Source organism: Rhipicephalus microplus, unplaced genomic scaffold (assembly GCF_043290135.1).
Source record: "Rhipicephalus microplus isolate Deutch F79 unplaced genomic scaffold, USDA_Rmic scaffold_21, whole genome shotgun sequence".
Lineage (NCBI taxonomy): Eukaryota > Metazoa > Arthropoda > Arachnida > Ixodida > Ixodidae > Rhipicephalus > Rhipicephalus microplus.
In genome coordinates this window covers 3,624,796-3,649,956 of record NW_027464594.1, presented here as the reverse complement: position 1 = coordinate 3,649,956, position 25,161 = coordinate 3,624,796, and the positions used below count along the sequence as shown (strand labels likewise).

The 25,161-nt window shown below is 44.2% G+C and overlaps 1 protein-coding gene across 1 annotated transcript in view; it reads left to right on the top strand.

Moving 5' to 3' along the window:
* Positions 1-461: 461 nt before the first annotated feature.
* Positions 462-25,161, top strand: part of LOC119173215 (transmembrane protein 132C dtn) — a 60,986-nt gene continuing 36,286 nt past the window's right edge. Inside the window, exons 1-7 of the mRNA XM_037424166.2 lie at positions 462-625; positions 3,809-4,161; positions 9,216-9,394; positions 11,740-12,009; positions 13,918-14,064; positions 20,404-20,623; positions 21,582-21,725. Coding sequence (XP_037280063.2) covers positions 586-625; positions 3,809-4,161; positions 9,216-9,394; positions 11,740-12,009; positions 13,918-14,064; positions 20,404-20,623; positions 21,582-21,725 — 1,353 coding nt within the window. The 5' untranslated portion in view covers positions 462-585. The remainder of the gene's footprint in view (positions 626-3,808; positions 4,162-9,215; positions 9,395-11,739; positions 12,010-13,917; positions 14,065-20,403; positions 20,624-21,581; positions 21,726-25,161) is intronic.

Below are 25,161 nucleotides of genomic sequence, written 5' to 3'. Positions count from 1 at the left end.
AGCAAGAAAATACAGCAGAACGCAGGGTTGGTTTATCCTTGATCGATACAAATCCAGAGTGGCGTTCTGCCCAGATCAAAAAGGGCGCGACTCAGAAACGACCAATCCTCGCGTAGTGACAACACAAGTGCTTGCGTGTGACCATTAACGCAAAATTAGGCGTGGTTAGACGCACTTAGTTTTAAAGTTTACCGCTACAACTAAAATTAGTTGAATATAGCGCTGCTTGCAAACTTTTACGTTAGAATAGTCGATAAGTAGCGCTACTCTTGGAGCTAAAAATGTCACTGTTTTGTGCATAGCGGTCAGAGTAGAAACTAGCCTTGGCGTGATTTCTAGCTGTTTGGACCGATAGTGAAACGCCGCGACGTCGCGTCGACCGAGTGAAGTGTGTCGCTATGGGAGGGGCGACGCGCCTTCTCTCCGAAGGATGCTGCTGGATGCTCGGGTGCATTGTGGGAAAGCCGATGCAGACGCTCATCGGTGCACGATGGCGGACGCTCAGTCGATAAAGGGGCTCTCTTTTGTATGTTCGCGGTAGAAATGGACCTTTAGCGAGGCTCCTCGCTGTGGGAACCTGTAGACATGAAACACTGGAAAGCCCTGGTTTGGATATTCTGTGCCGGTGAGTGCTAATTCGCTGTTTTGGCGTTTGCCTGCGCAGCCCGGCGCGGCGGATAGCGCGGCCTTGTTTTGCGTGACACTGCTGGCCTTCGATGTTTGTGTATGGGCGTTTTCCCCGCGCGCGCCTGCAGTAAGCGTCATTGGCTTGTTCTGTTGATAGGTTATGAACGTGACGGGTAACCCAGCACACGCAGAATCACGGCAGTGTACCGGTACAAGCAGCGCGCGCGCACTCATAGGTTTTGACGTACGTAGATGGCAGGTGCCGACCTCGGGCTCCGCGTCGACGTGACTCGCATGCCGTTTCGACGAGCTTTCATTGCAAGCAACACACGCCGTGTTAGAGACCCGGCATCAGCTCGCCGTGTCGCGCACCAACTACTCAATTCTTGTTACATGGCGATCAAAGGCGTGCGTACAGGAGACGATCGCCTTCGATCGCGATTTGCCATTTTTCGGTAGTGAACGATGATTTTGCTTTTGACATGTGCTTTCTCGCCGCCGTGCGTGTGTCCACTAGGGTCCGGCGCTCGCCCCTCGTAATAACCAGCTCATTGCTTTCACTCTTGCCTACTTCCTGCGAAATGATGGCCTTGCATTCCCGACAGAAAAGTAGTGGCGAACTGAGACACGGCGACGGAAGCGAATGATCCGCAGGCCTCTTCCGAGGAGCGCGTGTCGCCGGCGCCGACATAGCGACGCAAATAAACACGCGCATCCGGGCCGAGTTCTGACTCGGGGTTGGGCGCGGTGCGTGACATTCGTCGACACCGCGTACTGCCGACCCTGTCAACGTGGTTCGGAAGTGCGGCGACGCGTTTTTTCCCTTCTATGGGTTCCCAAAAATAGGGTGGCCATTTTTAAAGGGAAGTGAGAGAGGGCTTGTGCTTAGTGGCGGAGCCAGCTTGGCGGGCGCGCGCTCGTACGTCTCCGAGCGCAATGAGGGAGAATTTATGGCTTTTTATTGCGCCTCGCGTCGGCCTGTTGGCGTCGGTTGGCCGCGGCCCTGACTTGGAGCTATTCGAAGCAGCTGTCCGCGTCTGTCCTTTCTGCACTGGACATCCGGCGGCTATTAGCCGTGCTTTGAAATCCCGATAGAGTCCGAGCCGTGTGTTTTAATTCGGTGCTGTGGGGGCGGGCTACTGGTATGGGAACCGAAATACTCGATCCGGACTCTTAGAATGAATAATGTTATGCACGCTACAGTGACCCATTAACTTGCCCATGATCGCTCGATCGACCGAGAGAACTTAATTTGTTCGGTAACTAGAAAAAATTTGTAACTTAGATTTTTTTTTCTGCGTGAAGGGGCTCGTCAAGTTGTCACATGCAGCTTTTTTCCCTTCACACCAAACCACGTAGGTGATGTGTTTTATCACGTGGTTAAATAAAGAAAATAAAACTATTGGCTGCTTTGTGAAGCTGACATGACAGTCGTCATGCAACAGCTTTTCATTTCAGTTGTTTTACGAGTTCACCTAATGATAATAGCACAGTACGCTGCGTACAACAAGGACCTTAATACTTGGCGTGAATCAAATGACACTGCGCTGAAGTTTACGCATGCAATTATTTCAGCTGGTTTAAAGATTACTGTTGAACTGTCACTCGTGCTAAAACAGTGTTTTTATGTTATATTCTTGAAGGCTGACCAATGATAGCACGCGTAATATAATGCTTACTGAAGTAGCCACATATATGTACTACATCAATTAAGGGACATCCCTTCACTTATGATCCACATATACACGTAAAAAGTGTCTATAATTTGTTACATTTCAACTGTTACATAATTATAATTATGGTCCCTCAAACATCATATTTAAGCAAATGTAGTTTTGTGCATGATATGGCCTATAAAAGCAAATATCCACAAACTGTGAATGATCGCCTTTGTGTTACATCATATTTCATATGCACTCGTTTATTTGTATATTTTTGACTGCATATTCTACACAGTTATTTTGCTTGTCATAATCACAGCATGAAGCAATAAATAAAGTTAGCTAGCTGGAGTGTGGGGTGAGTTTTCGTGGAATTTAGGCATCAGTAATCTGATGAAATTATGAGTAAGATATGGCACCCTAACCTGTGAATGTCACCTAATGGTCATAATAGGAAGTATGCCACATTTGCAAGGCATATTTATAATTTTTTTACTGATTTCAACTCTGGGAGTGGCATTCTTCGTTGGTTTTTACCTAAACCCCGTGTAACTTGCACACAAATATTGATTTCGTCGATTTATGAAGGTTTGTGCTGTGACATTGCTCTTCATTTAACATGAGGGCAAAAAACTATTGCTTATGTATTTTTAATTGACTTCTGACCACCATAATGGTTCTTTATATTCGTGTGCAGTAACTTGGCCTTGTTGATAAGAGATGCGTAAGTATGTTAATGTGAACACTCAGAATTGATGCACAAATAGTCAGTTTAAGAAATAGCTTTTTTTTGCAAGGTGAGAGGTGACTTGTTGAGCCATTTGCGCCACCCACACACAAGCACGGGGTGCAATTAAATGACTTCACATAAGTTTCGACCTGAGAAACTGAATTTGTGAAATAATAATTTACGAAGGGCTTGAATGTTTTTGAACTTCAGTACAACTTGATGCGACTGTAGAGTTTTATGAATACTTGAAGGTGAAGGTTGCACAAAAGCAGGACGTGTTCACAAGGAAGGCTATGAGAACTAGAGGAGACTCACACTGTTTATTCATGCACTAAAGCACTTAATAAATAAGAAAATGAAACACCAAAAGAACTTGCACCTAAATAAACTAAAACTGAGATGAAAAATTACACATGCACAGTCAGAAATGCCTTCTCTGCACTATACACGTGATTGGAAGGATCACTAACAAAAAAAGTTAGTGACCTCGATATAGCAACTTGTTACTTTGAACTTTTTTGTATCGCAGGTTACATATATTATGACTCCTTCCTTAAGGATATATATACAATTAAACCCCTTTACAAGAGGCATGCTCTGGGCAGCAATTCTGTCTTTATAGACAGGGTACCTCGTATGCATTTTCTTCTCGACCAGTATTTTACTGTAGGCACACTGGTGTCCTTTTACCCACTTGTCTCTTACATCATGTGTCTCTCATAAAGGGGTCTGGCTGTAGTTCACATGGCTGATGGCTTGAGTCATCCTTAATCTACACGATCTTTTGCAGTGCGGTGCTTGTGGGCAGCCAGTGTTGAAGTGGTGTTGGACCCCGGGGATGCAACAGGTGCTTTCTTCCTGAGCTCGCCAGATGAACCCACGGGTGTGGAGGCCTCGTCGGCCGAGCCTTCGCGACGCTTCGCGCTCACGTTCTCGAGTCGCATCACGGTGGTGGCACAGTTTGGGCCGTTCTCTGTGCGCCAGACTGTGTACGCCACTAGCCCATTAGCCTCGGTGGGGAACCAAAGCAGCTCGTCGTCAGATGGTCCCGAGCCCATGGGGGATGTGACGGCCCATTTGGTCACACCGGCACCCCGCAGAGACCAGCCAACATTGCGCATCCTGTTCCACACTGGCTCCGAGGTAAGTCGCACACTGTAGAGGCCCATTAGGGAAGACTGACGTGAATTGTTTAAAAATCTTCAAAGCAACAGAAATTACGACACGCATACAATAGAAAATAGGACAAACTGCAATGCTGATTTCACAGCTGTAGTTTATTTGAAAATACCAGCACACTTGTATAGCGACAACCTGCCACACATGCGACCACTTCACTCATGACATCAGAGGACACCATACTGAATCCAAAACGCTAATAACGAGTAAATAAAACTCCATCACGCCCACATGAACAGCCACAAAAAGCATCGTTATTATTCTGAGGGTCGCAAAAAGCGATCTTCTTTTGCAGCTGTTTACATGGAAGGGACTGGAATTTCGTATACATGTTGGTTTTTATGGATTCAGAGTGTTTGCCTTCTGATGTCATGTCTGGTGTGTTCACATGGGTGACAAGTTCATCATCATGATTCGTTTTTTCTTTAAAGGCCCCTGTTGGGGTATTACATAAGGGGGTGGGGAGATAACATAGAAAGTTAGACATGTAACTTTTCATGTCACAAATTCGAAACACATTTCTAGAAAAAATAGAGATCTTTGCAGTACTACATATGTGTGCGTGTATTTGCAAACAAAATATATGCGTTGCGAGTTGAGCATTATAGTTTCTCCTATTTTCTTTTGCCCATGCCATATTTCACACTGATATCAAGATGTTTAAGAGCTATTACCAACTAGCCTAGCTGTCATCTTGTTCATCAATTTTCTAATTGGCTTGAAAATACCCACGCACTGTTCTAGTTAACGGTGTACTTAGTACGCTTGTGTGGTACAAATGGCACATTTGCATATTCAGCAAAAGAGAATTAGTTATTTTTGTTACATATTTTTAATCGAGAAGTTAGGCTTTGATGCTACTGTTTCGTTGGTATGCTGGTATGCTAAGCTTAGTTATACCGTATTTACTCGATTCTACCGCGCCCTCGATTGTAACGCACACCCGATTTAAACCACGAAAAAAAAAACAACGTAAGACATCGATTGCAACGCGCATCCATTTTTCTCGCTGGCCCACAAGATCACACCACTCGAAAAAACGACTCCTTTCGGGAGCGTCATCCATTTAAATATGAGGTACGAGCGAAGCTTGTGCCCATCTGACGTGTAACAAAGCATTGCCGTCACTGTAGTTTTACCGTGGACCAATGTCAGCACGTGAACTTGCTTCGCCCCCTTTTTCTCAACGGTTGTGGTGCCAGGCATGTCGAAGTAAAGAGGCGTCTGATCGGCATTCCCGATTTGTCCAAGCAGGTAGCCATTGTTGCGCCGCAAGTTTAGGACGAACCTCTGAAAACTGTGAAGCTTTTCATCGTACTCCTCCGCAAAACTTTTCGCATATGCATGTTCCCCTTCGGAGGGAAAAGCCTTTCCTTTTCATAAAGTTAGTTAGCCAGCACCTGCTCGCTTTAAACTGGCTTCGCATTAGACCTTTTTCTAAGACTAATTGCATAGCCCGCACTTGGAGCAGTTCTGTCGTCACGGACCGCTCTGCCGCTCTCTGCTCAAGCACATACTCGCCGAGCAGCTCTTTAATTTGCGAAAACCGACCCTGCTGTGGTCCACTGAAGCCTTTGCATGAAGTTTTGCTGTCGACAATCTTCTGCTTTTGTTTCCGCCGGTCCCGCACGCACATTTCGGGAACTCCGAACGACCGCGATGCGGCCCGATTTTCGTCCGTTTCTGCACACGCGATGACTTTTCTTTTAAAAGCGGCATCGTGGTGCACTCGAGTTTTTGGAGTCGGCCCTTCCACGCCGTCGATGCTAATGCACTACTAGATGACGTACTCCTCAGCACACGTATGAAGTGCCGCACATGGGAAACACATAGGCAGAAATGGCCGACGCGCCATGCCGACGCACGTAGGGGGCGGCCATTTTGGATTTGCCGAAGGCAATAGATTGACCGTAATTTTTTTGTTCGTACTCGATTCTAACGCGCATGCGATTTATGAACTCGCTTAACTGGAAAAAGGTGCGCGTTAGATTCGAGTAATTACGATAAGCAGAAGACAGCCATGAGATAATGTAACACAGTCACTCTGGCTTGCCAACTCATTCATAGTGTGTATGAACACATTCAGTAGATAATAGTAATATGTACAGACATATAGTACAGCGGAAGAAAATATGTCTTATTTATAACAATTCGACATTTTCTCTTCTGTGGCACGTTTCAAAAGCTGCACCTTTTGCATTAGTAGTATATTTATGATGTGCGAAGCCTGTACCCGATTTGGAGTGTGTTAGTATAATACAACACTGCTTCTCTTGTACACAAAGGTCAGTTTGTTCACTCTAATGTCCAGATTTTGAATACATTTAAAGGAGAGCGAAGTCGGACATCTGGCACCCTTGGCCGTCCATCATTTTGCAAGACCAGAGCTCTACCAGCACGTAGGAACAGTGTAGTTTCGCTGGCTATCAAAATTCCAGAGATTCAGCTAACCATGTGTATATTGCACTACATTGTTTTTTGCTCTTATACAAGTGCATGTGTAAATCCTGTGAAATTCATAAGGTAGGTCTGTCACCCTGTTGCTACTAGTTATTCCTTACAAAAAAGCACAGTTTAAGTTCTTGCTGACCAACTTGCTCACTAACGTTTACAAACTGCAGTGTGTGGCAGTTGATAATGAGAGGGAGCACTTCAGCTGAACAAAGCATACTTGCTGTTGATACTGAGGACATTAAGAAACTTCATTTCCAAACTGCAACCTGTTTTCACTTGAATCCAAGCACCAGAAGCAGCGAGGTGTTAGGTGTAAGAAAATGATTTATACTCCAACCAAAAGTTTTGAAGAAACCTGGCGTTTCGAAACCACTTGGTTTGTTCCTCAGGGGTGACTGCGGAGACTACATAGCAGCGGCGTCTTCAAAGCACTCGCGGGGCGGATAATGACCCCCCCTCTCTCTCGTTTTGCTGTGGAGTGCAGTCCATGTGTATACACTAGGGGAAGGGTTCCGAGAGAGCGGTTGATGTTTGATTATCTGTCCCGCAAGTGCTTTGAAGATTCCGCTGCTACGTAGTCTCCACAGTCACCCCTGAGGAAGGAACCAAGTCGGTTTCGAAACGTCGGGTTTCTTCAAAACTTTTGGTCGGAGTCTAAATTATCTCCCAGTTTCATACCCAACCAGACATACTTCTGTTGAATGTTTACATTCAGGTGTTAGATGTAATATGGAGGGGTCCACAAAGTATACTGGAGTTTAACTGCTAGCTGCTTGTACTCTTACACTGGTTGAGGACATCCATGACAGCCACTGAGGAAGAGCACCAATAGGTTGTGCATGAGCAGAGAGAAAACAGACGTTCCCGACAGGGGTGCGCAGAAGAAGCAACTGGTCCACTGAAGCACTTGTCCCTCCCCTTGAGCACTTGCCATACAACACAGTTTCGCAAGGTGTAAGGCAAAATATTGCCAACGCCCATGAATAGATGCACGTCTGTTGGTCAGCCACCCTCCGTTAATGTTCTTTCATAATAAAGCATATATTGCTCACATTAGTCGGCCACCTTAGGCTCATTGTTCTGATGGAACAATATTCATCTAAAAGATAAATCGGGAGCACAAGGCTAGGATTTTTTTTTATATTGTCAATGCGTTCAAGAATTGTGCATGTTGTAGTTCCCACACGCCACGGCAACGTAGTGTTTATGATGCTGACTGCTGACTCGAAATTTGTGGGATCAAATCACGGCAGTGACAGCTACATTTTCATAGAGGCGCAATGGTAGAAGCCTGTGTGCTTAGATTTAGATGCACATTTAAAGAAACCCCGGGTAGTCGAAATTTCCAGAGCCTGCCACTTATCTCAGGTTTTTCAATTGTAAAACCCAAGCATTTACCTAATATTACAGTTAAAGCTCTATATAAGAGGCATGCTCCAAGCAGCAATTCTTGTCTTTTATATGAGATGTTTTGTATAAGCGGGGTATGTTGCATGCATTTTCTTATCAACCCGCACTTGGCTGTAGGCACTTTGGTGTCTCTTATAACCATTTGTCTTTTATATCAGTGTCTCTTATGAAGGAGTTTGACTGTATTGTCATAATACCCCAGCATGGTCAGCCAAGCCTTACGGTTTCAATGACAAAGCTGTTTAGGCTGACTCTAAAAGCTTTATAGTGTGTAAAATGGTGGGTACAAGAAACTAAAATGGATGTGGGCCGCAGAAATAGGGCAATTCCCACACTAAACATTGGTCCCCTGGAACAAAGGGGCTGCCAACACCAACGAAGATTTCTGGCAAAACGTTGCGCAGGCAAAAGCTTCATGGGGCAGGCAAAGGTTCATTGTGGCACCGCCCCATATTCAGTGAATGTAAGGAAATCGTTTTGTGCCCCTCCCCATGCACATACCCAGTAAATAAGAAAAGCTTTAATAAACTGCTGACATTAACCAAGTGATAATCATCGTGACTACATGTTCAGCTTCGATGAAGTGCCTGTACTTCTGTACAGATTCTTCTCTGAAGCAAATGGCTGCTTCAGCGGTACGTACGAGAGGATACTCGAATTGGGATAGGCAATGGCGGCTGCGAGAACGCCCTGAAGTGGTGGTAGCCCTACATGAACGACGATGTGACCGTACATTTATGGGAGGTGCGAGTGCTTGGTTTCTGTCTCTGAACTTTAGAGATTCGAGTCAATTGTACCTGTGGTTTACTTCGAACCTTTTTGCCCTGAGAATCAACCTAGTAACAACATAACACCACCTAGCTAAAGCCTAGCAACAGCCTAGAAGCAACCGTATAAGACTTCAGGATCGTCCAGCTTCACTCTTTGAAGCACTGCAGGACTTAGTGCCAGCTTTGTATTCTTTAACCTTTTCACAAGAGATACATTTACTTACTTCAGCTTTGTATTCTTTAACCTTTTCACAAGAGATACATTGACTTACTTGTTTTATTAAGAATAATAATAGTGATAATGACAGTGAAGTATATTGCGGATGCACGTCGACGTTGTTGTCACTGACGTGGTGTGTACATAGTTGCATATGTGTGCTGCAGGTGGGTGGGCCGTCGGTGTGTGTAGCCCTCTATGCTCAGCTGGGCCCCGAGCAGCTGGTCAGTGTGTGCCAGCCGAACCGTGATGGGGCCTGCCTGGCTGAGCTCACCCTGCCGGCTGCATGGTGGCCGCCCTTGTGGGCTGCCGCGCATAAGGCCCACCGGCCCACCATCGCCCTCCGGTCAGTCATCATTTGCGTTTTACACATTTCTCACTGAGCAACTAAGTGCAGGTTGTTGACTCAATGTGTTCCATCAATCTGCCATGCTTGCGCTGCTTAATCGATGCATTTCGTCACACTGGAGCACTCTGACAGGGCATGTCGCCTTTGGTCACACAAAAAGGCCCCACAGTTGAGCTCAACATGCCCCGAGCGTTATCTTTCTCCATTATGGAATGTGACGGGAGGCCCGAGTAAATTCCAGTCATGTGGCTGTTCTAGAAGGTAGCTGTGGGAGAAGCCGATCAATTTGCTTAGCTAGGCTTTTTCATGCATAAGTCTCGAGACGTGCTGGAGCATTACCACATCAGATCATTGCAGCATCAGGTCATGCTCCACCACAGATGAGGTCGAGTAGCACTGCGGTAAAAACTGCTTCAACGTGCCACGTGGGTGCATTCCCGTGGCTTTTCGTCAGTGCTGAAGTCCCACTTGTCTGGTATTCCCACTTCAAATGACCAGCTTCAAGTAAGCAAACTTCTTTGAGTCTATTGTTCATGGGGCACTCAAGCAGCTTAAGCTGTGAAGTCTGTGAGATTAAAAGCAAAAGCGAAAAAAATTGCTATGAAAGCAGTAAGAGCGCGAGGTTGGGTGAGGTACTAATATCTTAGAACATCTTTGTTCTGAGAAACAGTGCAGTTCCTTACATGTGTATTGGATGGATGAACTGGTGATTTCTGCCTAAAATCCGTACATCTTTCAACCGTGTCTTACAGCTTATATAAGCTAAACCAAGATTTTATATAAAAAGACATTTTTTTAAAGAATTAGTCATAAAGTGATAACAGCAAATAACCTGCATCTCATGTTCAACTTTTCCCTTCTGCTTTTATGACTAGCATGTTGCGTTTACATGAATGGAGAACTTCTCATGGTACATTTTGAAAATTGCACATTGCTTCAACATTTTTCACAAAGAATTTCGTTAACTAGTTTTCCATAGTAGTGAGGAACTACCAGGGTTATCAATAAACAACTTGTTGCGATAATGCAGAAATTAACTGTACAGCTCGTACGCAGCGAATGATTTCGTATGCAAGAACTGGCTAGTATTTCATTCTTTTGCTCTCACAACCTTGCATAGTTTACGTAGCTGTGAAAGGGTAACTATTGACATGCGGTATGCATAACATTAAGGAGGTCACTATTGTGTGATACAAAAAGACTTTAGAAACTGAAAAATTAATTGCAAGTAAACATGAAGGTCCTTATACTTATTGCGCAAGAAAATTTTCCATTCAGAGTAGTGTCTGCTGAAAAGTAGCGCTGGTTCTGGAGTGAGTTTCTGACCAACAACGTTCAGTGGTGCACCAAATTGCCCAAATGGTAAAGCACATAAGCGAAAATGCAAGCAGACTCCTCATGCCCATTGCGTTGCATGCTCACGCGAGCAATCACATGCAGTTGTAGCAATCCTAATGCCACACATGTCTTCGTGTCTGCTAAACTCAAAATTAGTATATTGGCTCATTTTTGTGCTAGCATAGGATGATCATCAGTCTATGCAATTAAGGTGTCATATAAAAAAATTGGCCCCGTATCTGCATGTCCGACTGCAAATGTCATCTGGAGAGAGTGAATAGAATAAACCATTTATTGATGTTTCGCGTGTGAAAATCGGTGAATAGGATTCTGGAGGCACTGCGTAAGACATGAGCGCCATCGATCGGTAATCTCAGAATACAAAACTTGGAGGCTACCTTTTGCAGATTCAAAGTAGGTGGCAGCACCATATCGTCTTAGCAAAGCGCAGGAAACTTGTTCCTGCATAGCGTTGCATTGTCAGCGCAGCGTAATAAATGCTACAGTTCTTAGCATTATTTATGTATGCCTGTCCTAGTATAGAGAAACACGCTGCTGAGTATCGGCGTGTTGACGTTAGATATGCGCAACATTTGCTTTTAAATCGACCATCGCACATGTTTTAATGTAGAAATCTGGGCAATGTTGGCGGGTGCTGCAAATGTGGTCCTACTTGCACTGTCTTGCTTGACAAACACACAAACGAACAGACAGACGAACAAAAATATTTGCGTTGAAGTATCCTAAGAAAGACTATCGTCTTTAGAAAAGAAGAGTGCGAATAGGACATACATGAGCCAAAACCATGTCAGTTTCTTTTCATCTTTTTTTTAACATTGTGTCTAAATGTCCTGTTTATATTTTTGCATGGCTTTCGGTCTCGTTCATGCTTATTCTCACAGTGAAAACGTCATATCCCATATTCTCAGGTCAGAATTGTGCTTTCATGTGACTGGAGCATGCGCGAAAATTCGTCTCCTTACTCTAATTTTTCTCTTGCCTAGGTACGCCCTCGTACGGAGCAGCATCTCCCAGGAATGCCAGGGTCAATCACTGCGACTGTCAACGGGGTCAGTGCCCAGTAGCGGGGCGGGCCTGTCCCTGGGGCGGCTTCCACTGTCCGTGGCACATGGCAGCTACGAGGAACTGAGTGGTGGCGATGGTGTTGTATGTCTGCTAGTGCCCCAGGGGCCGGTCTACCCGCGGTCCAAGGTGTACGTGCCACTACTCGTACGCCCCAATCCGGCCTACCCACTCCACTCCTTCACGATCAGGTGGGCAAACCGAATGCTCTCTCTCTCTCCATAATACAAGAGAGTAATGAAACACGCACCTTTTTTTGAAACCTGAGTGACATATTGTATTAGGTTCAGTGGCTTGACAAGAATGTAGTTGCCAAGTGGGGGTTTGTACCTGACATTGATTGTCATAGTGTCTGAATAAACAGGAGTTGGAGAGAGCAAACTTACAAGAATATCACATTTTCTTGCATATAACCTGCACGAAACATACAGAAAGTTCGTGACGAAACAAGCGCCAATATGTACAAAGATTTAGAAAGGACCAGAAGGGACACAGGATGGAGTGCCTACTAGCATTTGAAAATTTTTATTTCGAAAATAAAAATTTTTCATTTCGAAAAGAACTGGCTAACCTCCCTGTCCTTCCTCTTTCATTCCTCCTTCTCCTTTATTTCGAAAAGAACACTCCTATAAATGCATAACATGTATGCAAGTCACCACAAACCACCTCCATTATCATAAATAGCGTGAATCAACGAAAGGCCCCTCCCATAGCCAATATGGCATACATCTGAAAAAAACATGTGTTAAAGCACCACGAGCCCCCTCTCCCCTAAAAGAAAAACAAGTGCACCGAGTCATGTTATGTTCAAAAAGGGAAATACATGATCTGAACAGATCCCTGGCTGGCGCACTTGTGACCTCCTTTCTTAATTCCAAACACTTCCTTTATGCTTCTTGTCGACCGCTTCTTGTGCTTGTCATTTATTTCTGTGTCAGAAAGTTTTGGTTGGCAAGTGCACTCCTTGCAGTGCATCGCTAAGTGCGAGTATGGGGCCCCCTTTAGTGAACTCTCATGTTCACGGAGTTGCACATTTAGGCAAGGACCTGTTTGACTGACGTATTTCTTTCCACATGTGAAAAGAATTCCACACACGAGATCTTCTTTTGCACTCATCAAACCTCCGACCTTGTTTTATGTAACATCCATCTGCTTTCTTCATGTTTTTTTCTTTTTGGCTAACGTTTCTACTGCCAAGCAAATGTTCGACAATTTGTTTTTGGCTGAAAAAAGCAACCCACACCCCATACCTTAATGCAACTTTTTTGTACTGATGTGAAATGTTATGCAGATTAGGAATGACCACTGTCCGCTCTTTTTAACCCTCAACTTGTCTGTACTCTTCTTATGTGCTGCTTATTGTTTTCTTCACTTCTCAGCGATTCTTTTCACCAGCCAATAGCAGACATTCATCTGGATAACCAGCTCCCCTTAAGCACTCAATATGCGTGGAAACGCTCTCATTCATGGAATATACGCACGATTTCGTGAGGGCGGCCTTGATGCACGAAGTTGCGATCGCATTCCTTACTGTCTTCGAATGTGCCGAATGGTAGCTTGGCAAAGGTTATTTGGAACTGGGGTGATACCTCGATTAAGCGTGAAAAAGACGCAACTTAATTTCTAGGTCAACAAACCGAATACATTGTTCTTTTAGCAATTCAAAGGCGTACACTAGGCCGCACCCATTTTTCTTAAAAGTTTTCAAAACATTTACTAATGCGCTCGTACCCGAATTGTCTTGGAGGAGAGGGGGGCTCAACACGAATTTTTCCGGTTGTATGCCATCGGTTATGGGAGTGATCTTTCGTTGATTCACCCTGTTCGTGATAACAGGGGTGGTTTGTCGTGATGTGCATGTGCGTTATATAAGACTGTTCTTTCCGAAATAAAAATATTTAGTTGCTATTAAGCACTTCGTCCTGTGACTTTCCTAAGTCTTTGTACATATTGGTGCTTGTTTCATCATGAAATTATAGCAACAAGCTTAACTGGCAGTCATCGCAGATACAGAAAGTTCAGTGTTATGGCCGGAGAGTGGATTATATGCAAGCAACAAGAGCACTAATAGGGGTGTTATCTGTACTCTCTCTTGACAGGGCAAAAGTCAAACCTGGGCTGAGGATTCTTCAGGTGCAACCAACAGCCAAGCAGTCATGGAACGTTGCAGTGGACACCAACTCTAAGCAGACGTCTGCAACTGTGACTGTCACTCGCCTCAGCGAGGACACTGCCCTGCCCGAAAGGTCTGAAGATTGTCAAGAAAATGATTCATGTTGTTGTCCTTAGGTGTCACTTATAACTCTTGTGGACACCGTAATTATATGAAGACCGGTGAGTTCGATTAGTACGAACCCTCCAAGCCGCTTGGACGTTTTTGTATGGCATGAAGAATACCTTATAATTAGTGTCTTGCGCATTGGCAGACTTGTGCTCTTACCGTTCGCTTTGCCTAGCATTAACTTTTGTTTCTTTGAACCTCCAGCCCACACGATAAGCCAAAACAACGCAGTTTTAGTTTTCGGACTTTTCTTTTGAAAGAACATTCAGGATGGACCTTTTTTTATGTGCTTACATGAAAGACGCTGATTGGGTGCTTATCATGGCAGTCGCGTTTTGATGGAAGTCAAACGCTAGAGCCCCAATTACTGTGTGATGTCTGTGCACGTCTGAGCACCCCAGGTGGTCCAAATTATTTGTAGCCATTAACTACGGCGTCTCTCAAAGCGCAAGTTGTTTTGGCACGTTGAACCCCACAAACCGAACTTTAAACCAACCTGATCTCACTTATAGCTTAAAAAAAAAAGACGAGTTGGCACTATACGTGTAAAGACTAAAGAGAACATGAAACGGTAAGTCTTGTCAGTGTATAAGCTAGCGTATCATCAAATAATTCACTCCACAAATTTAGTTACACGCCATGTAACAGGTACGTTACGGACAATTCTATCTACACCCTCCTTTTCATCCTTGCCTTGCCTGAACTCATGAGACATGTTGGCATCGCTGGCCATCACAGCGCTCTCATGAGTGCGCTCGATGGTTTGAGCTTCACCTAGTCAGCGCCTCCGATATTGCACACTGAATGGTTGTGGGCAATCTCAGAGGCCATAGAGGAGTGTGCCCGGCAGCACACACGCCGTCTGGCAACAGCAATGAGATCGCAAAGAGGTTGATATCTGTTCCAACAGGTGCCGCAGCACTACGAGCTGACCTTATGCTATTCTCCTGTACGGTGACGAGCTGCTAAGGCATGCGAACCCAAACACATTCGAAAACAATCTCCGGTAGTCATAAACTCGGGCAATGTTGATGTGTCTTGAGAGATGAAGTTACAGCGGTAGATTCATGGATCTTAGCATAGATCGCACAGCGATAGTACGACAATCACTGCAGCAATGAGCTGAAGTGATTCCGCTCGCCAGATTCCTAAAAAATATTACACGTCACAGCTTTAAAAGTCATTGATCGCTAGAGATGTACACAGCTAGGTCAATTTCTTGTGTTCAAGAAAAGAAACTTCTAGACGAATACTAACGCTCAGTTCACATCAACATAAAGCATGTTGTACACAAGCAGACGATGCTCGCTGCCAAGAGAAGGTTCTGTGACATAGACTGAGATATCCTATAAGATCAGTGACCGGTTGCTACTGGTACTGGAACTAGGTGTGAAAGGCACGAGAAGTTGAAAACTCATTTGGCTGAGCCACTGCAACCTGCAGTGATTTACATGTTTAAAATCTTGTAATAAAGTGCACAGTTGATGCAGAGACATCAAATTACTTTTAGGACTTGCTTTACCAACTCAATGTGTTTACACAAAATCGTCGAAATGATTTCTGGGTCCTTCTAAGAAGCAGCAAAACTAGTCAGCCTTAATGTGGCCTTCTTGGTTGATACGAGGTCTATTCTTGACGTAGACAGTGTAAAGTTGAGCCATAGCATGTTATAGACCATGCAAGAATGTCTGAACTACAGTGCCAGAACTAATGGCAAGGCTGGCCGTAACACTCCCAGTAGAAGTGCGGGCCTTTCGTCACTTGCACTTGTCTTGTGCAGCGGGAAAAGTTCGCACGGTAGCTACGTGGGTTGTCTGCGCCTGTGGGCGTGACTGATGAGCAGCGGCGTGTTACAACAAACGGCAAAAGGGATTTTTTGCAGGCATCCCACATTCTACCTCGAGCTTTAAGAGCTTAGGTCCTAATATTTCTTCATTTGACACTTAATGAGATTCTTTGAAATATATATGCCACCACTATAGCTCAAAAGAATTCAGCAGATTTTTTTCTTTCATATTTTTTGCGAGGGCTATGACTTGCACTACAAGAAAAGCCACTGTAGGTCGATTTTAGCTTTGAGGCTAACAGCTCTGTTTTTCATAATGTTTGAAAGTTCACCTAATACCTAGTACATATCTTTCTATAGACGTACGTGCCACCTTCTTTTTGATATTTTTATGGTGATCCGTGTAACTGATGAGTAAGACAGCCTAGCTGTACAAGAAATTATCCTATTATCAATCACTAAAAAATCTGTTTCCTAGAGTGTTGGTTCAATTTGTCAACGATCAGAGATGCCACTGCTGTATGGTTCATCTGTGGCATTTAAAAATTCAAATATGCGCTTTTGTATTATACTGCCAAGCATGTACCAAGATGTGCCTAAACATTGCCAGCTTCCCTTTTAATTTATAGAACTGCTAGGTGACAGAACAAAACAACGAAAATGTAGTTGCAGACTAACTGCAAGAGTTTATCTGAAGAGCACATATGTGCAACAAACTAAAGCACAAAAAGCATAAAAATTTATCACTTACAATGTCTTGTAATTAAGCAGTATGTATTAAGGGACACTAGAGTGCACACATGCAGCACTCGATTATGAACTCATGCCACTAAGATATCAAGGTTCTTTGTCCATAAAGTTGATAAATGGCATGCTAACATAGGGTGTACTTTTCTTGTGAATCACAAATGCCTGAATTGTCTCACGTGTTCTGTAGTTCTTGCGTTGCCTCAGAATTGTTTATTTTTCGAACAGTAGCAGCATACAGCCGCACGATGTAACATAAAATTCCAGGTCACTGCCTTTTTCTGTTCTCAATTTTCGCATGTTCAGTTGGGCTCTGTGGAGAAAAGGACGAGCCGCCGTCTCGTGTCGAAGCCCACAGTTGACCTCTTCTTTTTTCTACGTTCTGATCTGATCTTAACCTTGTGATGATAGTGTCAGTCGTCGTCTTCTACACAATATTCAACATCTTCCAGGCCCCAACAGTGGCGAGTGGTGACGGAGAAAACTTACACACACAATTTCTAAGTACACACTTTTTGTTCATGAGTTCTTGTGTTAGGTTCGAGTCGATTCATGCAAGTCAGTCGGACTCTTCATCAGTGCTTGGTCTTCCAGCGGTGCTTCCGACGTTTGTTCCACTCTCGTGCCTATAACGGGTTCCCTTTGATGGACTGGTACGATTGATGAGCAGTTTTTGTTCATGTGAAAATCGGTGATGTTCTGTGTTCCACGGGGGCCAGCAGGAGCTATTTCTCGAGTTTTTTTGTTGGTCCTGTCTGCAGTCGCCTTGGTATCATCGGCCTTCTTCCTTTGCATTAATCTGAGCTTTCCCGCTTTTGACTTTGACGCTTTCTCGGTAATTTTCCTCTTAGATGAAAGAAGGCATATGATCGGCATTTCCTTCAACCCTGATGTATGCAGATTTCTCGAAGAGCATAGGCTACGATCAGTACAACAGGCTTTCTTCAGTATCCTCGTGGTCTTCCTTCCGTTTCATTGCGAGTGACTAGCTGGCTTTGTTTTGCTATCTGCAGGCCATTGTACCCATTGCTTTGAAGACTTATTAGGATGGCAACCTGTCATCTTCGGCGGGCACTCATCTCTAAGATTGGTGGATCGTCTATTAGAAGTTTAAATGCTTTCTGATTTTTTTTTTTTCATACAGGCCTCTCCCGCCAGGTACATCTGAGTAGCTGGTGCTATTGTGTCGTTCAGTTCACTGGTGCAGCCGGTAGATGAGACTTCTAAAGTCCTGGAAGGGGTCTCTAGTCTCTGAAGTTTTTCTTTGGTGCTGATCTCCGAGATTGCACTTTCTGCAGAGGGAAAGCTTGTCTGACGGTTTTCAGTGTGTTCTATTCTATCTATTCGCTATGAAGTCGAGTCATCAAATGTCTGTGCGACAAGATCACCATTGAGGAAGCATTGGCTAGGTCTTAGTGCTATAGATGAGGAGCCCATTTTTCCTTTCGCTTCTGTTCTAATCCACTCTTTTATTGATGCCAGATCAGCTTGCAGAGTTTTTAATGCGTCTTCAATATTGTACTCTGCTCTAACTTTTGCTCGAATAATCTGGTCAACATAATCGTCGCCTTCCTCCATCTCTGCTTGTAAATGATCAATGGGAGCTGCATCTTCTACCTCCTTGTCAATTTCTGTGAACTTCCTATACTCGTTAATCAAAATTCTGTGAAAATTCGTCTACTCACTTATTGGGTGGGCCACCCATATGCAGGAGACTTTCGACGCTGGCGATGGTTTTCATGACGGTCTTTCGTACATGACTACGCCTCTCGATCAGGGCCTCCTCAATGCAGTCCACTGTCAGGAAACGTAGAAAATGAGTGGCCGGCTATGCCACGAAGTGAAGAAGGGGTCACAGTGTTATCCGTCACAAAGCATTGCATGATGAAGCTCCGGGCATTATTGGAGGGCGATTAATATGCAGGAGACTTTCAACGCTGGTGATAGCTTCCATGACGTTCTTTTGTACGTGACTACACCTTCGATTAGGGCCTCCATAATCCCGTCTAGTGTCGGGAAAAGTAGAAAATCACTGGCCGGCTATGCCACGCATTGAAGAAGGCATCACCGTGCTATATGTCACAAAGCATCGCATGATGTAACACCGGGCGTCGTCAACATGTTACGCTCCACGATCTGGGTCACGAGCAGCGTTAGGCCTCGAACATGAGATTAATCCACCGGCGGCTTCAACAAAAGTCTTCTTGGCTACAGATGTGGTGGAGAAGTCATGAAAGTCCACCCTGTCTACCTCTATAGGCCTTTACTAACAGGTTTTACGGCACCAAAATGTTGAGAAAAGGATGAGCCGGAGTCCCCATGGCGAAGCCCACCGTTGACCTCTTCTTTATTTCTTGCTCTCATTTGATCTTATCCTAAATATGATAGTGTCACTCGTCGTCTTCTGCACAATATTTAACATCCTCCGCACCCCGACAGTAGCGAGTGATGATGGAGAACATTAATGCACTCAGTTTCTAAGTACACACCTTTTGTTCATGAGTACGTGTAGAAGGTCCCAGTCAATCCATGTAGGTCAGTGGGACTCTTCACCAGTGCTTGGTCTTCCAGCGGTGCTTCAGACGTTTGTTCCACTCCCAGGCGTGTTCCCCTTGAGGGACTGGTGCGGTCGATGAGCAGTTTTTGTTTATGTGAAAATTAATGTTCTGTGTTCCATGAGGGTCTGCAGGAGCTATTTCTGAGAAGTTCTCTTGAGTTTTTTCGTTGGTCCTGTCTGCATTCGCCTTGGTATCATCATCCTCCTTCCTTTGCATTAATCTGAGCTTTCCCGTTTTTTACTTTGACGCTGTCTCGGTAATTTTCCTCTTAGACGAAAGAATACATATGATCTGCATTTCCTTCAACCCTGACGTGTGCAGATTTCTCGGAAGAGCATCGGCTACGATCAGTATGACGAGTTTTTTTCAGCATCCTCGTAGTCTTCCTTCTGTTTCTTTTCGAGTGACTGGCTGGCTTTGTTTTGCAATCTGCAGGCCATTGTACGCATTGCTGTGAAGACTTATTAGGATGGCGACCTGTCGTCTTCGGCGAGCACTCATCTTCAAGATCTGGTGGATTGTCTATTAGAAGTTCAATGTCGAAGGCCACCATCGACCTCCTCTTTTTTCTGCGTTCTGATCTGATCTTAAACTAATGATGATAATGTCACTCGTCGTTTTCTACACGATATTCGATGGGCCCCTTTGTAAGAGACACTGATCTGAAGAAACACTTAAGGTATAAGAGACACCACCGCGCCTACCCTAAAGTAAGGTTTGAGCTCGAAGCATGGCACCCTGCTTTTAAGAGACACCTCATGTAAAAAATAAGAAAGGCTTCTAGGTTCATGTTTCTTATGAAGGGCTTGAATTGTATATGTAGTTCCAGAGAAATCTTGTGCTATTATGTGCCAGCAGTTGTGCACTGTCCTGTTTACTTACTCTCACAATAAAATGTACCAACAAGCTCAACTTTCAAACTTCTGGTGATATGAGTGCGAGTTAACATTCAGTGCATAAATCAGCAGTGTTTATTGCCCAGCTAATTTACTCATTGTTTGATGAAAATAGCTATAAAGGACAGGGACAAAGTGAGCCCATGAACTGACAAACAAGTCTTTTCCTCTGGATCGTCCTTTGAGCGCCATACCTATTTTTCTCGAGAGTAATCCAAACTTTGAAATCAATAGCACAGCTCTAATTAGTTGCACCTGGTTCTTGCGGTAAGTTTTGTTGGTGATTTGCGAGGCCTCCCTATCGCCTTGCTGCGCAGTGGGGAAGAGGTGCTCAACTGGCTCTTTGAAGTGGAGGAAGGGCTGGGCCACGAAGACGGGGGCCAGGTGACCTGGCAGCTGCGCTACCTAGACCTGCCCGGCGTGGACAGTACAGCCACCGTGAGCAGCACCGTCAGCGAGGTCGATGACAGCATCAAGCTCACCTCCCGGTTGGACATCCATAAGGACGACGTCCAGGCTGTCCTCCTCGTCGCCAAGGTACTTGCTCTCTTTCCATTTTTTTTATTGTGCGCGTGTCAAGCCCCGTCCAGACAGCACCAAATGAAGTTGGGTCCCGGTGAGCGAGACTTAATTGCGTAGTGTACGTCATCACCATCGTCAGCCTGACTACGCCTACTGCAGGGCAACAACCTCTCCCATGTTTCATCAATAAACCCAGTCCTGTGTTTGCTGCAGCCGCATTATACCTGGAAACTTTTAAATCTCATCTGCCCACCTAATTTTATGCCTCCCCTTCTTGCATTTGCCTTCTCTTGGAATACAGTCTGTTAATCTTAATGACTAGCTGTTAAATTGCCTCCATGCTACATGGCCTGCCCATGCACATTTTTTTTTGGTTTTGACTGAGATCTCCTTGACACTGCTTGTTCCCTGACCAACTCTGCTCACTTCTTGTCTCTCAAACATTGCACATGACTTATGGTTAATTTTCTCTTAGGTTTCTATTTGTACCGTCAACAATATCAGCTATGGTTGTAATGCACTGTCAGAAATCATTCAGCTAAAATTAAAATATTTCTTCTGGCATCCGCTTCAAAGCTTGCTTTTCTAGGAAAATGAATAAATAAGTGGAAATGATCTGTGTGCAGATATTATGAGATGTTTTCATTTCGTCATAAAGCTTCCTGACTTGGGGGGTTTCTACAGGACCCATTTGATTCTATAGCTGCCATGGCGGCTTAGCATACTATGCCGTGCTTCATAATAAGATCATGTGTCTGACATCTAATGCCTCATTATCTCACTGTTCTTTTTGATCATTCACCATTCATTGCTAAATGACTCTAATGATTGCACAAGGAGTATTCCATTCAGATCATTGATAAAAAGGAAATAGTGACATTGAAATGAGCTGTTCACACATTCACAGTTTTGGGAATACTTCTCATAGAGTCTGTACAGAATTGCTAAATGGAGCTCGCTGAATTGTTTGCAGTCGAATCAGCTACTAAACACAGCAGTGCTGACTGGCAAACAAGTGTCACAGCCCATGAAGGTGTTCGTGGTGAGCCAGTCTGGACTTCTGGGGGACGTCACGCTGCAGTCCTCCTGCCACTCAGCTGACGAGTCGGTTCTCAAGGTGAATTATTACGACAATCACACTATTGAGGATGGATAGAGTTCATTGGACTTTACTTCATTGTATAGGATGCGTCTCCCTATAATCAAGTGATGCAAGTTTCTTAATAAACGAGCAGTTTTTGTACTTACGGGTGCCTTCTGATACTACATCACAGTAATACTGTGCCTTGTACCGATAGCAGTCACATCGCACACAAAAAATTTTGTACTGCTCTATATTAACTTCAAATGTACTTTTCAATCCCGATATATTAAACTAGGATTGCAAAATAGTGCTTTTTTATATAGATATCTGAAGCCTATACACGAAACCACACGTCATCACCAGTCTATTGAGATCATGAAAAGTGGGAAACTTACCAGTTTGTTATTCAAATAAGTGAAAGATGTCAAATTTCATGTAATATTAATTTTCCACCTATGCCTTATGTATTGCATGTATTTAACGCCTTTCATATTCTTAAAGCTACGTGGCAGTCATCTTTTTGGTAACAGACAGCCACAGGTGAGTGCTCTTCACTGCACAGCACTGAGTTCTCTCCAGTATTAGTAGCGTCTATCACCGCATGTTGTGTTGTGGTGTAGTATTTGTGTTGCGGTGGAACATCCCTAAGCACACTCGTCATGAAGCACAAATACAATCCTTACAGCACGAGGTTGTTTTGTAGGCTGTGCAACAAGATGACTACTGTTAACTCGTGTCGATATGATTCTGCAGAGTGTGTTTTTCAGCCTAACGTGTGTTTCTTTTAGCTCCCAGCCAACCTTTTGGTTAATACGATTCTTGCATATAATATGCTTCATTCTTTAGTTTCCTTGGAAAACATTTCAAGAAGGTTCCGCTGTAGTGGCCTTGCACAACTTCTGCAGTTGTTTCGCGTTGTTCAGGTGTTTCTTCACCACTTGTTACTGTTGCGAAGCCATTGCAGAAGTGCAACAAAAAAAATGTTATTGTTAGCAGATCCGATTTAACCCGATAAGACCGCCAATATAGCAAAGCTTGTATCCGTGTTCAGTGTTGTAACAGCATGCATGCAAGCACGATTTTAACTGAAGCAAACGCACATAGTACTCTTGCGCACAGTGAGGCTGTAGTGTAATGAAGCGAATTTATCTTAAAAGCCTGTGCATAGTCCGAGGCCGTTTTCCAAGTATGGCGATGTGAAAGTTCTGCCCTATTTTACCATATGTTGATTTCAACCAGTTTGCAGCCCAGGTTCACCAATCTGGTTTGGAATTTCTTGGTAGTATCATGATCATCAGATATCTGCGCTCTTATCGATTGCCATTGTGGCCTGGCTGACTTGACAAGCACTGTAGCCGACAGCTTTGCACCAGGTTGGCATGGCAAAAAGTAGTACTCGGCCATGTCCAAAATAAATGTGATTGCTGGCATCATTGGCAGCTGTGTTGCAGAGCAGCAGTTCTGTGGGAACTATTGTAGCATTTGCAGTTGGAAAAAGCGGAGGAAAGCCCCTCTTTGCTTGCACTGGCCTAAGTAGTAGCTTTGGGAAGCCTAAGAATGCAGTGCTTATCGAATTTCAACATGACCTAACAAACTTCATTCGAGAGCAATGAGCCACTAATTTTTGTGTCATCTCTGTGCTACTCCATGCAAGGGCAAGAGAAATAGAAAGAGAGAAGGGCATTCAGCAGACAGACTTTGAGTACTTGGTGTCACATCTTATGATCAGCCCTGTTTTTTTTTTTAATGCCTACACTCATCGATTTGACGGAGGCTGCCAGAGAGCTACTAAGTGTTTCTGTGGCAACATGTGCTTTTGCTGCGAAAATCAGTGAACTTTCAGTCGGTCGGATCGGCAATTCGAATCAAACACCAGCATATACGAACACAGCTTCAGCCCTAATTGTGCAATAAACACGATCTTGTCAAGATTCTGTGAAATCCAGTGAAAATGGGGAAAATGCAGGTCCCCGTAGTACTGTGCTGCGCTGCCGACAGTCACAAGACACCACCCTACTTTCCAGTGAACCGCAAATATTGTGTAGACATGCATGGTATGTTTCTCATGAACATTGTAAATGTCTTTTAGATATCCATAGAAATCCAAATTACAAAGATTAAATGTACCTGCTACTACGAACAGCTCGGCCGAGTATGGTTGCAGTTACGTTGCACTTGGACACTGAATGGACATTCAATATATATTCGTAGACATTGTTATTTACTAAATAAAAAGTTTTTTCATGCACTTGGCACACTTACTGCATGAAGTTGGTGTGTTGCACTTGCGGTTCCATGGCGGTCTTGCTCATTGTCGCTCAGCTGTACTTTATAGAAAGCATCCAAGGTGTGAGGCTGGCCGGATTGATTGATATGTGGGGTTTAACATCCCAAAATCACCACATGATTAGGAGACGCACCGTAGTAGAGGGCTCCGGAAATTTCGACTACATGGGGTTCTTTAACGTGCACTCGAGTCTAAGAAGCACACGGGCTTACAGCATTTTTGCCTCCATTGAAAATACAACCGCTGCAGCCGGAATTCTAACCCGCGACCTGCGGGTCAGCAGCCGAGTACCTTAACCACGAGACCACTGCGGCGGGGTGAGGCTTGCCAGATTGCTGTCAGACTACAAATTTAAGCCCGGCCATGAAGGTGTATAAGTATAGCACACCAGCTAAGAGCCAGACCGCAGTGGGAGCGCAGGTCTCTAGCACATGCAGTAAGCCTGAAGAAAGTGCGAAGCTGGAAAGTCTCCTTTATTTCTCTTGAGCTTTCTTTCCTCCTCTCTCTTTTTTTTGTTTTGCAGTTTTTTCTGTCTTTATTTCTCCTCTATTTTTTCATCTATTTCCCTTGCCTTTTCTATTCGTCTTCCTATTTCTTTCTTCTCCATTTTTTCTATTTCTCGCTTCGTCTTTTCTATTTTTTATGGGGTTTTGCTTGCATTACGCCAAGCGATGACAGCCCAGGTCCATAAGGTGCGTCACACTTAAAAGCACCTTCGGGTTGCATGATTTCGTGCTATCATGTATGGCAGCACTAATGCCACACATGGTAATTTTATGGTTGTTCGCACGCCTAAACTCCTCGTGCGTGTAAGTGTATGCATTACGCATGCTCAAACATTACATGACCATTTATATTCGAGCACTTTCTAGATCTTACGTGGCAGTATATATTTATCATTCTAAATGTCAAATAAAGTGGTTGTGGAAGACAGAAAGTTCTGCGATGCAGTTGATGTTATGAGCACGTGTACGCGACATCATTTGCGACGTCTAGTTTTTGTCTAAAATAAAAGTGCATAGGACGTTAAATATACGTAGGCTCTTTAGAGTGTAAGTATGGCACCTTATGGAGATGTCAATTAGATGTTATTGATAGGGGTTGACAGGATATCAGTGGTTCACTGGGTTAGTATGAAAATACCCGCGGAAAAGAGACACGTTTCCAAAATATGTTGCTGTT